This window comes from Botrytis cinerea, chromosome 11, assembly GCF_000143535.2.
Source record: "Botrytis cinerea B05.10 chromosome 11, complete sequence".
In the NCBI taxonomy this organism is placed as follows: domain Eukaryota; kingdom Fungi; phylum Ascomycota; class Leotiomycetes; order Helotiales; family Sclerotiniaceae; genus Botrytis; species Botrytis cinerea.
In genome coordinates, this window is record NC_037320.1 from 1,475,502 (window position 1) to 1,490,118 (window position 14,617).

Sequence of the window (14,617 nt, forward strand, 5' to 3'; positions counted from 1 at the left end):
ATAAAGCACCATTGGCTTCAATTCCGAATGAGAAGGTGGGGTTGTAATGTAACCCTGACATCGAATACCTCTGCTTTCGCCTGCCGCCGCCAACAACGACACGGAATACTTATTATTATATCTATCTCTCACTCTATGTAGGTAGGCATAGCTGGTAGACATGTGAGAGAATTTGTGATGGATGATGGATGATGGATGTACGTGCTGTCTCCAATACCTACCGACATGTCTATTAATTAGCTGAACGCCGTAATTTATTGCCATGCAAGGCGGTTCAAGGCAAGTCCCAAAAGTGCACTTAAAACAAGACTGACAAAGGCAGCAAGATGATTGATTCCGTTGTTTCTAGGTACCTCGCCCTCTTTAAATGAATGAATTCCCAGAGTGGAAAAATCCGTGCTTCCACCATATCCCGCCGCTTGGCATTAGCTTCCGCTGTGCTTATATAATCACTCGTCATCGGCAAAAGTATGGAGCAAGAACAAGCCAGGGTGAACTAATAATAATAAGCGCCCAAACTTCTTGCGATCTCACCCTTACCTTGACAATTGAGTCATTTCCTCCCAATCGATATAAAGTAGTATTTCCAAATTCAATACAAATACCAAGGTAAATATACGGCGAGATAGGTATTATTTCCTATTATGGACGGTGTTTATCTCATGTTCGGTTGAATTACCATGGGCAATATCAACTGCTTATATTAAAGTGATCAAATTCCGGTCTGCCGCCTTTTCTCCCAATAGAGGGAGTATCATCCGAATCACCCCCACATCACCATGACAACCATCCTTGAGCTGACTTGGTTGGTCAAATCAACAAAGAGGTAAAGGGTAATCATACGGTCTGTACTTTCATTAATTAAACTCCGCAATTAAGCCAAATCCACCTTTCTGCATACCGATCATTTCTGTACGGAGTAGATTGTTAGACAACTTTCCAGAGCACAGCTTTACTTTTAACTTCATCGATTCCTTTTTTCACCTCTTTTCAATATCTCTAATTGACTCGTTGCCCTTCGAAGGGCTGGGTTTGAGAGTTACCTACCAAACAGCGCGCTGAGCAACCAACCTCTTTGATACTAGTCAAGATGCCTGGAACAATATCAGATGGACCCTCCGTGACCATGAGTTTCGCAAATAACTTTTGGGGGAAGGATGACGCGGGTGTCGAGCCATTGATACAGCGTATGGTCCACGCGAAACAAACTTGTGATGAATTGAAATCTTTCTATAATGGTATGTTTACCATGGTTGCGCGTCGGTACGCACGTAGCTAACCCGTCGCATAGCGCGTGCCGCCCTCGAGGAGGAATATGCTCGCAAGCTACTCCAATTATCACGAAAACCATTGGGGTCTCAGGAGACAGGAACTCTGCGCCATTCATTGGATGTTCTGAAAGGGGAAGTGGAGGCAATGGGAAAGGCTCATCAAACAATTGCTGGGCAAATGAAAACAGAACTGGAGGAGCCGCTGGCGGCCTTTGCTGGTGCAATGAAGGAGAGAAGAAAGATTGTTCAACATGGCACAGAAAAACTATTAAAGATCAAGGTACAACAGACGAATCAAGTGAACAAGGTAAAGAATCCTAGCTCTTGATGCTGGATACTTATTGACTCGGTGGCAGACTCGAGACAAATATGAACAGGAGTGCCTCAAGATTAAAGGATACCTCGCGCAAGGACACATGGTAATGGGTCAGGAAGAACGAAAAAATAAAGCGAAGCTTGAGAAAACTCAAGTGAACTTGGCTACATCTAATACCGAGTATGAAAACGCAGTCAAGATACTCGAGGAAACGACAGGTCGCTGGAATAGAGACTGGAAACAGGCTGCAGACAAGTTTCAAGATCTCGAAGAAGAAAGACTTGACTTTATGAAGAGTAGTTTGTGGAGTTTCGCAAATATTGCTTCCACAGTTTGTGTAAGCGACGATGCCTCTTGCGAGAAGGTTCGCCTAGCACTTGAAGATTGCGAGGTAGAGAAAGATATCATGTCTTTTATAAATGAGAGCGGAACTGGGCAGGAAATCCCGGATCCACCAAAATACATTAATTTCTGTCGCGGTGATGCCGATTCACAATCTGAGGCTTCTGAAGACGACGCTTATTCGGTAGCACAATTTCAACGAACTATAAATCCAGCCTATAGAAGTTCTTCACCACAACCATCTACCTACGAATCTCACCATGATCCTCAATCGGCTCTTGCTAAGGAGCTGGCCCATGAGGTTGAAACACCGAAGAGTCGAGAGGCAACCATTACCCCTCAGAAGTTTGCACAATCAAATTCAAACCCTGACAGATCACGACATGCCCAAGTAGAGGATTACGAACCAGAGCCGCCTATACAAGCCCCGCCTGCTCAGTTGGAGTATCAACAGCCAGGTCGGCCCAGAGCTCAATCTCAGGCTAGTTATTCCCAACCGGGCCGAGCTCGCCCCCAGTCTCAAATCGATTATCAACAACCTGGAAGGCAAAGGCAGCAACCTCCACAAGACTATCAGCAAGCAGAAAGACAACGGCAGCAAACACACATCAATCAACAACAACAGGCAGAAAGGCAAAGGAGGTCCGTTGACTATCAACAAATCGACAGACAACAACAAAGCGAAAGACAGAAGCAAGCACAAGCACAAGCACAAGCCCAGATCCAGGCCCAGGCCCAGGCCCAGGCTAATTATCGTCAACAAGAACGCCCAAAGCAAGCTCAGCTCGAGTATAAACCTCAAATTTTGCAACAGCCTCAACCGGACTATCAACGCCCTGATAGCTCCAGGTTACCGAAAATGGACTGGTCGAAGCCAATACAAATGCCTTACGAACAACAGCAAGGTCAATTGGTTCCAAAACAGGGCCAAATTGCTCAAGTACCTCACAACCCTCATCCTACGGATGGCATGACAATGTTGTGTCGAACAGGGCCCTCAGCACCTTCAGATATGAGCTCCGCTGCGAACAGCCCAGTCCGCCCATCCAGTCGGGATTCCCAAAGCGATTATTCAAATCCTACATCATTCTCAAGCCAAGAGCCTCCAAGTGGAAAATCGTCACCAGTAAAACAAAGCGCGCCGATTGTTGAGAAGCCGGTCCAGAAGAAAAAGAGTGGAATCTTCCATAGCCCCTTTCGAAGAAAGAGCACCAAGAACGGAGAAGAAGTTGCTATTGCCAAACCAGCCCCGTCAAATCGCAATACATGGTCCGGCCGAAATACAAGTGTTCAGAGTACCTCAGCCGGGAGACCAAATTCGAGAATGATACAACCAGCGCCAAAAACTATGATGCTGACTGATCGACCCAGCAATAGCCCAGAGCCCGTTGATCCACGGGCCAACTTTCAATTGAATATCGGAAACAACGTTTTTGATGTTGCAGCACCTGAGAAGAAGAATAAACTTGCTCAAAGCACCCCTACAAGCCAAGCAACAGAAGAATCTGACCCCATAGCTCAAGCTCTTGCTGATCTCAAAGTTGTTACTAAAGCATCATCTACTAGGGTATCTGCAGATAAATATCACGGAGTGGCTACCCCTGCCCCAGATGCGGCCCCTACATCCAGACCTATCGGATCTCAAATGACGAATGGTGCTTTGATGGCCGGTATGCGTGGTACACCCCCACCATCTTACGATCCAACTCCTGTTGAAAGGCTTGGCCTTCCATCCCCTGCCTTCACTTCCAAGTCAATGCAGCAAACTCGCCAAAAGTACGTCGACCAAACAGCGAACATGTTTAGTCCTCCCCAGCCAAGACCAGATTCACAGCAAGCCGGGTATGGCTCACGTCCTGGAACAAGGGGGTCAGATATGCCTCGATCTACTTCACCAGCGGCCGCTCGAAGTATTTCCCCTCGACCTGGGACGCAAGCCGAAATGAGACAAGCTGCCTCTCCCAAATACGCTGGAAGTACACACTCTCGTACCGGATCTGCCCCTCAGCAAAACCGGGGCTCTGATACTTATTATCAACGGAATTCACCCAGCATTTCTACCCGTGGCGTCTCGCCAGCCCCATATGCACAACAAGAAAGGCCAAGCAGCAGCCACGTCAAAGCTCCCTTTCAGCAACAAGAGAGACCTAGCAGCAGTCATGTCAAGGCCCCGTTCGCACAACAAGATAGGCCTTCCAGTAGTCATTCAATGGGCATGGTAAACAACAGCATGGCAATACAACTAGCCTCGGGTCATGATGACGGCTACGGCTCTCAGGGACGAAGTGGCAGTAGAGCTAGTGCCGGGTCGAGAGCCATGAGCCATTACGGGAGTGGAAGTGATCAGCAATTGGCAGCCAGAAGCAGAAGTAAAAGCGTTGCGGATGTCCGTCAATTTAACAGTCAAGGTCGTCCTATTCTACATTTTGGTAAATTTCTCCTCTTATTGGTCATTTGAGTAATACTAACGATCTATCAGCTCGCGCACTCTATATGTATCAAGCAGCTATCCCCGAAGAACTTAGTTTTGCCAAGGGAGATATTCTTGCCGTTATGACGCACCAAGATGATGGATGGTGGGAGGCAGAAGTAGCTGGAAAGAATGGTCGACCAGGTTTGGTACCAAGTAATTATCTTCAGAACTGCTGAGCTCATTCATAGGTCCGAGAAGCTCGTAGTAGTAATGATTGGATACGAGGTTTGGGATATGTTATGAGAATTTGTGAGTATGATACTTCACGAAATGATGATGCAATGTACGCAGTTAGATGATGGATGATGGACTCGGCTTTTTTTCCCCTCACTTTCTTTCTATTTTTTATTTCTGATGCACACATTACGTGTTATATTATTTTGACTTCTAGCGAGGGGATGGAGAAGAGGAAGGGTGGTTCTAGGGTTTTTCTAGCCAGCGAGAGCGTTATGAGGATGGGTGGTTTTGTGTTATACCTTTTTGATCAATGAGCTTACTGGGTTCTTTTGATGTTTTTAGTTGATGTTGCAAATTGGAGGGGCTACGAGGAGAGCAATATTGGAGACGGAAGATTGAAGAACGTATGCTTGCAACCACATAGGCTGATATAAATATGATTTTGGTAGCGAGGAAACTAGACATATGATCTTTTTTGTTGTAAAAAAATTTCCCGTAATCGTGAACGTATTTTCATATCGAGAGCGTCAAATAAGAAATCCAGATGCACTGATAATTATCAATCTAATCTGCTTAAGTAAACAGTAAACTGTACTACATACATAAGAAGTTCTCACTCAGTAGTTTCTTTTTCTTAATGTCGTACAACAATGTTAATGAAAACTACTAGACAAAGACGGTGCATCCTCTCCTTGGATTGTCTTTGATTGTGGAAGCGATTTTGACACCACTTCATTATCAGAAGCTGACTACTCAAATCCCTCAATTCGAATTTATATTCTCAATATTGCATATCTGTTATCTTATTATTACGAGGGGGCTCCTGACAAGCGCTCAGAAGATGAAGACCGATGAGTGTCGATTCTTAGAGTCTGTTCTTGGGTGGCTCTGCCCCTCCTACTCATTCTTCGCGTTTGCTTAGTTGTGGAGTGGTGGGTATGTATTTATGTACGTACGTATGTATGTACAACTAGAGCTCTGAGTAAACTAGAATTTCTCTCTATTTGGATTCTTGAAGGAAGAGTCAATTTTCTTTATGTTTTGTGTATGTCTATTATTATGTGTTTACAAGGGGAATCTTAATAAATGTGTAAACATCGTCGTCGCTGTCGATTCAATTTGGGTTTGAGGGTATTGTCGTTGTCGTTGTCATTGATGCTGTAGAATAAAAAACTAGCTATTGATATAAAGAATGGGGAGGAAGGGGTTGCACCTCATCATAATCGATTCCAATTTGAGCGTACTGTCGCTGCCGCTGTCTATTTGAGTCCTATTAGAAACCAACTATAGCTAGCTGCAGATTGACTCATACCTCAGTTCTAGGTACATTGAAGAACAGTGGGAAGGGGGATTAACTCGAACTACAGGCAATCAAAAAGCATGGTAAGAAGTGACTATACTTGTTTATTTTACTATCTGATGTTCATTTGCTTGCAACTTTCTAGAGACAAAAGTTTAGTACCTTGGTCGTCTATCATTCTGCACATCTTTCGGCCTTTGAGCGTTATCATGTTGGCCAATTTGAGACACCTAGAGCGATCTGTGGATGTATGTTTTGGTTCACCCGTTCAGAAGGAACTGATGGAATCTTGTCAAGAGATGTATAATGTTGATTTAAAAGCCTGTTGGTGGGATATCTCCCATTCATAACAGCTACCAGTGTACAACAATAAAGCAGTCCCAAGCACAGCACATGCAACTGTTAGAAAATAATGAGCCAATCACACCATAAACCCTCTAAAATTTAGCCAGTTATAAGTGTAATGTAATCTTATGATAGCTCGCACCTTCTATATGTCTATCAGACAAGTCTATCTTTGATCTAGTTCTATCATCAAGAACTACTCTGCTACTGCTATTCAGCGTGCACTTTTCAACAGCAACATAGTCTCTCTCCGTTAGCCCACTTCTAACAAAGACTTCCTTCCATACTATCTCCTAATCGTAGATAGCCCCATTTTCCTTCCGCTCCTCCCTCCTCCACCACAAAAACAAGCCACCAGTCTCTCAGCACGCCCTATAGAAACTGAACACTTCTAAATAGTTCTGTTCGCGAGCACGCAACATACTACGTCACTAATCCGTCTATATACGCGCTAGATATCCTTGCGTAAATTACCATGATGCGGCATGTGGTAAAAGTATTAGTAACCAAGACGATTAGATGGGATTCAAGATCTCCAGCAGATTTTGCAACAGATGTTATTGGTTTTGGTCTAGACGGTTGGTTGGCATACGGTCAGGGGGCCCTATTTAGCAATATGAAAAAAACAAAAAAAACAAAACTGTAGGAATTCGAGACGAGGAGACTATGCTTGATTGAGAAAAGAAGAGGTGGGAATACGAATAAGAGCACCACAGCATGTAAATTGAATAGGTATCTAACATAGCACTTAGAAACCATCAGAGCAAGGAATTCCATTTAAGCGAGCTAAATCTGAGCACAGTACAAGAAATTCCTCGACCAGCCAAATTACATACTTAACCATCCATAAACGCGTCTTAAATAGAAAAATCGATGTAAAAATTTCAAAATAATCAAATATCCTTTTATCCAAAGATCGGCATTCAAAAATCAGCTAAACCAGGCTCATCAAGGACGACACCGAAGTTTTCAGCAGCACATTCTGCTCAGCCTCTTATTAATGTAATACCCAGCAACATGAGTACTGCAATATATGCACCTATCTCTTTTGCTAGTCAGAACTTTAGCTGACAAGAAATCTAGGTCGTAACACCCGAGGGGGAAGATACGCATATCCGTAGCATTAGCCATCCATGCATCACATGAGAAGAATCCATCACGAACATGTTCTACTCTATCAACCTAGAAAACTTTCCTAACCCCACTCAAAGTCACTCAATTTCACATTCACACAACTCATTAGGAACTGACCACATAATTTATTTGTTGATATTATTCATCTCATTTGTTTTCTGTCTGTTTGTATGCATGACCAACCACTCATCCCATACGAGAAGACGTAAAAACGGACCTAATCTCTGTCCGTCATGAGGCAGTCAAGTGAAGAAAGCAGTTCTTACCAAGGTAACACCCACCGCTCAGCTCTGAAGCCAGCCATGAAACCATAGTGCAGCAGGCGCTCAGGGTATTAAAAGAGATCTTTTACAAGACATACTATGATGTATGCAAACAATCAGTCAATCCATAAAACAAGGTATCCCGTGTGAAGACTCAGGATAACAGGTATAAAAATCATACTGTTGATATGATATGATATGATAAGCCTGCCACCCCTTTCACAAATCAACCAACCAACCAAATATCACTCGCTGCGTGTCATGCCATGCCTGTTTTCGCTTTCCAATCCATCAAATAGATTGAGAGATAGATGAGACACCCATTAGCGTGAAAATAGCCATGCCACGATGTCTATATCAAAATCTTTAGTGTTCCATCCTATATGGCCCCTAACCATCATAACTCTTCTTCGTCGACATCTTTCATTGCTGGCTCTGGGAGGGGAGTCTGCGCAGCTTCGGCTGCTGCTACAATGCCAAGATTATTTGAAAATCCTGCTATTCGTTTGCCCAGAGACTCGTCACCGAGGAGGCTGGCTCTGTGCTTCTTCATAGGACTACCAACAAAGTTGTCGTCTGCAAGACTCTTCCCGAATACATTGTTTGGTAAAGTTAAACTGTTGTTGTCTCCATCCGTAGCGGGAGTAGCATTGCCAGATGTATTGCTGGCTGAGTTAGGAGATCTGCCCAAGTTGTTGTTCAAATTTCCAGCGGAATATTGGCGTTTTAACTGCAATCAATATTAGCATATACTCCTGCAAATACAACGTTATAATCGTACCTTGATTCGTCCAACCCCATCCGCTAGTTCTCCTTGGAACTTTGCATCTTCTGTACTCAAAGTCTTATTTGGATCATCCTTATCATCCACTTCTTCCATCTTTACTCCGTTATCATCATCATCGTCATCATCGCTGTCTTCCATCATGCCGGCATTTCCATTACTCTTCTTTTTAGATTTGCTGCGCTTTGCGGAGGTGTCGTTATCTCTGAAGGCGGAAAATCCAACAGTTCCAGTATTACTCAATTTGTTAATATTTCCGAAGTCGAACTGTGTTGACCTTCGTTTCGCAGCACTACTGTTTATCTTTTCCTGCTTTGAATTTGGCAGAATGCCCATCTTTTGCAATTGACCTATGATGACAAGTTAGAGAATGGTATTTTGATAGAAAACAAACATAAAGCTTACGTTGACCTCGATAGAAGAATGTAAAGACCGCGAAAGGCTTATCAGGCCCATCTATTCCAGTGACAGTTTGTGTGCTAATAGATTTTGGATCCAAAGTCTTGGGCTTTGCAAAACTTGTGGTGTGATCAACATCTCCCTCCCCTCCTTCTCCGTTGCCTTTCTCTCCTTCCTCATCATCGTCGTGAGCATCAAATTGTGGAGAGTATTCGCCGCGTTTGATCTCTCCAGATGCGAGTACCCGAAACATAGCAACCTTGATTTGTCCTGCAGCTTCCGGTAGAGCATCATCATCGTCCGAGTCTGAGCTGAAACTTTCGTCATCTGAAACGGTCTCGACCGGCGATTGGTCATCTGCCCCGTATCGTAGAACCTCTCGTGCTGTGGATCTTTTTCTTGGTGTCATCATGTCTGCGAGTTCATCATCACTGCCAATTTCCTCCTTTCTGCGCCTACGACGCTTCTCGAACTTTTGTCGACGCTTTTCGATTCTTGCAGCAGCATCTTGTCCGTCAAGATCAAGTCCGTTCAACCATCGCTCTAGGCCAACCTCGCGGAACAAGAACTCTCGCTCAGCCAACCCTCCTCCTTCAGAATCCGGAACCTGAACCCATCGAGAATTTACCCATGTCTCTTCGCTTGGTCGTAGAAGAGTGGCCACTTCTTCCTTTGGTCTGCCATCGAAATAAATATATGCAGCGATTGTTTCATTTTCTGACTTGGTGATTGGTATATATGGGCCGACATGACCAGCGAAATTGGTTTTCTCTCCAAAGCCAGGCAAACCAGTGACAGTTTGAGGCTGAGGATAAGGGTTCGCGGGCGTTGCTTTCGGTGTACTGTAAGGGATAGGAAGACCTGGAGTTAACAGCGTAATTGAGATAGCAAACTTTGCGGCTTCAGGTTTATTGGTGGTCGAATCGCGGGGGATTTTGGGTTGAGGGACGGGGATGTAAGTGTTAATACGACTGAATCTTGATTGTCGAGTTACGCCATATTCAGGGAGCGGTGATCCTTCAGCATGGACACTGACAGCAATACCTTTGAAGCAAGGCATTTTACCTCACCGATACAATATGGCAGACGAAGCCGCACCGCCTAATGTGTAGAACTTATAAGTATTGTAATTTGTATTTGTATTTGTATTTGTGTTTGTGTTGAACGTGGGGGATGGTTTAAAGTTGAAGAGGCCGAGCTTTTGAAAAGCTCCGTCCGATTGTGAGTGATAATAAGGATGGGATGAGGAGGCTGCAGGTATGGATATGGAAATCGATGGGTGCCTCTTTAGCGTACCTTGTTACTGAAAGCCTTGTGCGCTCGTTGCGTTCGTCTGACTGTCCTGGATGGAATGGGGAGGACGAGCAAGCAAAGGCCAATCGTTGTCGTAGCTGTCGTTGGCCTAGAAACTCCTTGACTCTTCCTCGAGTTGCAACTTGGTGCGATTGTATGGATGCCTTTGAAGGGTGTGAGTTTGCGTTTGCGTTTGCGTTTGAGTTTGAATATGCGTGTGGGAAGGTGGGAGGTAGGTTGGATTTCATGTACGACCAATCCCAGGCACAAGAGATTCCAGATCAGAAAACAATGAATTCCTCACGTTTCGCTAGGCTGAAGAACAACTGCACAGTGCAGACCAACAACAAGTCCGCCAGTGGTCAAGAGGACTTGTCGAGGAAAAAGAAGAGGGGCATAAATATGACTTTTACCAACAATACCATGTAAAATCAAAGTCACAAGCGGTCGTCACGAAAGTATTGATGTGTTGGAGGGCGCAGGAGGGAAGACAATACTAAATCACACCGCTTCATCATTTTGGACATGGAAGAATCTTCAAACGGAATATTGTTTCTCAAAGGCGGCCTGGCTGTGGTCATAGTGAATCACTTCAATTCAATTCAAATCCCGTGAACGTGCATTCTGGTGGGAGTATCCCGAGGTTCTTGCAGATAAAACTTGAGGTAAAAGATTTATTATTACTATGTGTAAAATAGGAAAGACTGAAGGATTCCGTGAGAAATCCTACAATGAATATAATCGTCTTGGTGTCTCGCCCCGGCGATGGATTCAACATCATCAACGAGGTGTTCACATCTACTATGACCCCGCGTCGGTATACCATGGCTTGCTGGAACGAGCCCAACGCATATGCTGCAATGTGCGACAGTCTGGATTATTTTCAATGTTGAAGTTTCTGCAAGTCTTGATCATTGTTAGCTGGATCCTTGTAGAGATTTCGGCAAAGAGAATGATGAAATGCATTTGATAGATAGAGTCAGACTGTTGAGCTTGATATATTGATTGAATCGACATGGTTATTCAGAAGGCCGTTCTTAATGGAAGGTTTTGTCATCATACAAAAAATGCTAGGAAGTGTGCGCGTGCGATAAAGCGAAAGAAAGCCATAAACATACCATGAGGGTTAAATGCTGCTGAGAGCGGCTGCGGTAAGTAATTAGATCAATTTGAAAAGATAGAATATCAACATTAAATTGAGGTCAGATCCGTATCTGCATCCATATCCATATCAATGTCAATCAGAGAATGCTCCAGAAATGAAGGACTCTGCGTGTGTATGTGTATTGTGTGGATGGGGTGAAGAAGATTATGCAAGTAAGATGGTTGGAAAGAAAAAGCTTCGAATGGATTTATTAAAGGGAAGGGAAGGAATAAATTTTCGAGCTATTTGCCGACGTGACTAAGCTAAATTAGGCAAAGCGCATTACAGCCCAATTGCGGTGACTACTCTACCAGTGAAGTGTCTGTCAGGTATGCAAAATCACCCGTGGAAACCCCTCTATAATTTCCCCTCCAAAATAATAAGCAAACCAACATCACAAAATATCCTTTCTAAATAACTTATCCCAAGAAAGCCTCATAAACTTAGAGCAAGATGGCCGGTAAGTTAATTACTTCATACTTCGAATATCTCACAGACACGGACGATACGCTCAGATTTTACTTATTTGTCGCTTTATCTACCTAATCCATAATTCGAGGCTAACTTCCATTCTATAGACTTCATAAATGTCGCAAGTAAGTTTATGGCATATTCCATCGCAGCTGAAGAAGGGCAGCCAGCATCGAATCTTCCCGAAATCTACATGCGATGATGCATGGCTGTTGGAAACTTCTCGCAGCAGCACGCTGACAAGGCCAACCATTGATAGAGCAATTCACCGAATTCTACTACAACCAGTTCGATGCGGACAGAAAGCAGCTGGCTCCTCTTTACGTCAGTGCCAACATTGCCCCGAAAAGATTTCTTACTAATAAGCTTTCAGCGTGAGAATTCCATGTTGACTTTCGAGTCCGCTTCCGTCCTTGGAGCCGGTGCCATCGTAGAGAAACTTGGAGTACGTTCCATTCCCTTCTCATGCAGATCAATACTAAACTAACCTGGTACAGTCTCTTCCTTTCGAGAAGGTCAAGCACCAAGTCTCAACCCTCGATGCGCAACCATCCGGAGAGCACGGTGGAATTTTGATTTTGATTACCGGAGCCTTGTTGGTAAGTCGAAACTTTGATAAGCTGCGCGCAAATACAAGTCATTGCAGTGGCGTGGTTCATATTAGACGCTGACACAAGATCTCCCAGGTCGATGAGGAGCAAAGACCTATGAACTACAGCCAAGCTTTCCAACTTATGCCAGATGGAGCTGGAAGCTATTTCATTTTCAACGACGTCTTCAAGTTGGTTTTCGGATAAATTATTAGCAAGGAACGTTGGGTAAATAGGAGGCTGGTGGTTGACTAGAGGAAATGTTGGTCCATTTTGCAAAACTTTATACCAGGCCTTCTATCGAGAAGCAAGGAGAGGCAACGAAGTTATCAAGTATAAAACAACATGAAAAGACACAAATCGACGATCCTCATATTTCCCCTCGATAACGTATGCATTTGCCGATCAGAATATATGTGGAGAGATAGATATCGTAACCCTCCCCTCCATAGTGCTGCACGAGCTTCAATGCTACCTGAGTACGATGAGGTGGAAAATCTTGAAGACAACGTATGAATGCGACATATCTTCGTGATCATTTCCTAGGCAGCTTTATTATTAAAGGTTCACATTTCCTTTAGCTAATTTTCCCATCCAAAGCAAAGGATATCTCAATAGGACTCAGCCTCATTCAATCATTTCAGCCTTTGTGTTTCTTCTTAAGGACTAGCGTCATACGCAGCTTCTCGAACTCATGGAACACGAAACAAGTACTCCGTAAACTCTCGTAGGATTCAATTTATTTTCAATTTTGAGACCCATACAACTCTATAAACCATTTCCCCATCAAAGCTCAAGCGAAATAACTCCGACATTCTCTTACGAGTTTCCTGTATTTTGAAACGATTTATGTGTTCGCAAAGAAGCAAAAACAAACATTGAAGAACTCGCGAACTATTGTCGGCTCTCCACACCAACTTGAACTTCACCCATACATACCCAAACATCGACCCATTCAAACAATCATCAACCAACCCTCGAACAAAGCAATCATGACTATCGCAGAGGAGTTCGCAACGCGCAATTTCAGTATGCATTCCTTCCCTGGAGCTCGTACAACTTTAGCTAATTGCGCTTCTAGGTATTTATGGCCAATGGTAAGAACATGCGACTCTTCCGAGCTCTCCATCGATCCCACTCGAGCCATTGCATCATGAAGCGTTATCAAGTATGCATGTCAAATATTGACGCAGCACATGCTCTTCTTCCTCGGATGTGCTGGAAGTCAGATAATGAACATTTGAGGATTGTGGAACAAAGTTTTGAATTGGGTCTGACAGAATGATACAGGACTGGAGTTGTGTGCATACTTCTATGCTTTGCCCTAGGGATTGCGAACCTCTTCCATGTAAGCTTGCTTATCATCTTTAGTGCGCTATGCCTGTGAGTTTCAACTGCCCTATCTACTTGCTGTGTCAAAATTGACAGTTTTATTCTAGTGTGAGCTCTTTCCTCATCATCTTCATTGAGATTCCATTACTCCTTCGAATTTGCCCCACATCTTCGACCTTCGACACCTTCATGCGCCGATTCACAACTAATTACATGCGCGCTGCTATCTACATGGGTATGGCTATTGTTCAATGGCTCAGCATCATTATCGATGCATCAAGTCTCATCGCTGCCGCTGTCCTTCTCACCATCGCAGCGGGTTTCTACGCATTGGCTGGTCTCAAAGGACAAGGATTTGTGGGAAGCAAAACACTTGGTGGTCAAGGTGTCGCGCAAATGATCCTATAAATTCGGAACGTCGGTAAAGGGAAGATGTGAATGTGAACAAGTGGTTCAAACTTGAGTGAGAGGGTGAGGCTTGGTTCATGGGAACAGGGGGTGAAGCGCAACTTTGGGGTTGATTTACGAAACAGAAAATGGGAGAGCATGTGGGTTTGGTGCAAGGCGTCAAGGGTATGGCAGCTCATTGAGCATGGCTGTTTGTTTTGATGTTTATTTGTTTTTTCAGCCCAGAAAATCGGGAGTTTCTTGAGGCTTCAGATTCCCTCCTCTCTTGCGGGTGTACTTTTATACCTTCCAATTCTGATTTTCAAGACCGAAGCATCTCAGTGTATCTGGGTTGCATCTTGTTCGTATATGTGTTTTTTTTTTCTTCTTCTCTTTCTCGGGGAGTTAGGTCAAGAGATGATTAGGTATGGAATTCAATGGAAAATGAGTTATGAGGCCTTTCTATGGACTTGCATTGAATGTTTAGCATAGTGACATGACATGAGCTTGTGGGCGAATGTGAAATCGGTATGACGATATACTAGGTACGCCTTGCGCCGCAGTGTGACGATATACGGGGCATCAAAATCAGGGAT

The 14,617-nt window shown here is 44.0% G+C and overlaps 4 protein-coding genes across 4 annotated transcripts; 3 read left to right on the top strand and 1 right to left on the bottom strand.

Moving 5' to 3' along the window:
- The first annotated feature begins 569 nt into the window (after positions 1-569).
- On the top strand, positions 570-5,043 carry Bchof1. The gene is made up of 4 exons (XM_001558504.2): positions 570-1,238; positions 1,292-1,578; positions 1,628-4,358; positions 4,409-5,043. Exons 1-4 carry the CDS (start codon positions 1,091-1,093, stop codon positions 4,576-4,578), a joined length of 3,336 nt encoding a protein of 1,111 aa, XP_001558554.1. The 5' UTR covers positions 570-1,090; the 3' UTR covers positions 4,579-5,043.
- Positions 5,044-7,471: 2,428 nt separating this feature from the next.
- Positions 7,472-10,474, bottom strand: BCIN_11g03960 (hypothetical protein). Its single transcript, XM_001558503.2, has 3 exons — positions 8,811-10,474; positions 8,403-8,755; positions 7,472-8,351 (listed from the first exon to the last, which is right to left on the bottom strand). Exons 1-3 carry the CDS (start codon positions 9,862-9,864, stop codon positions 8,019-8,021), a joined length of 1,740 nt encoding a protein of 579 aa, XP_001558553.1. The 5' UTR covers positions 9,865-10,474; the 3' UTR covers positions 7,472-8,018.
- A 1,114-nt stretch (positions 10,475-11,588) lies between these two features.
- On the top strand, positions 11,589-12,751 carry Bcntf2. Its single transcript, XM_001558500.2, has 6 exons — positions 11,589-11,701; positions 11,820-11,837; positions 11,972-12,036; positions 12,086-12,157; positions 12,210-12,311; positions 12,399-12,751. The coding sequence occupies exons 1-6, from the start codon at positions 11,695-11,697 to the stop codon at positions 12,507-12,509; spliced, it is 375 nt and encodes a 124-aa protein (XP_001558550.1). The 5' UTR covers positions 11,589-11,694; the 3' UTR covers positions 12,510-12,751.
- A 304-nt stretch (positions 12,752-13,055) lies between these two features.
- Bctvp18 lies at positions 13,056-14,496 on the top strand. The gene is made up of 4 exons (XM_024695995.1): positions 13,056-13,331; positions 13,384-13,399; positions 13,593-13,685; positions 13,742-14,496. The coding sequence occupies exons 1-4, from the start codon at positions 13,295-13,297 to the stop codon at positions 14,040-14,042; spliced, it is 447 nt and encodes a 148-aa protein (XP_024551797.1). The 5' UTR covers positions 13,056-13,294; the 3' UTR covers positions 14,043-14,496.
- The last annotated feature ends 121 nt before the right edge of the window (positions 14,497-14,617 follow it).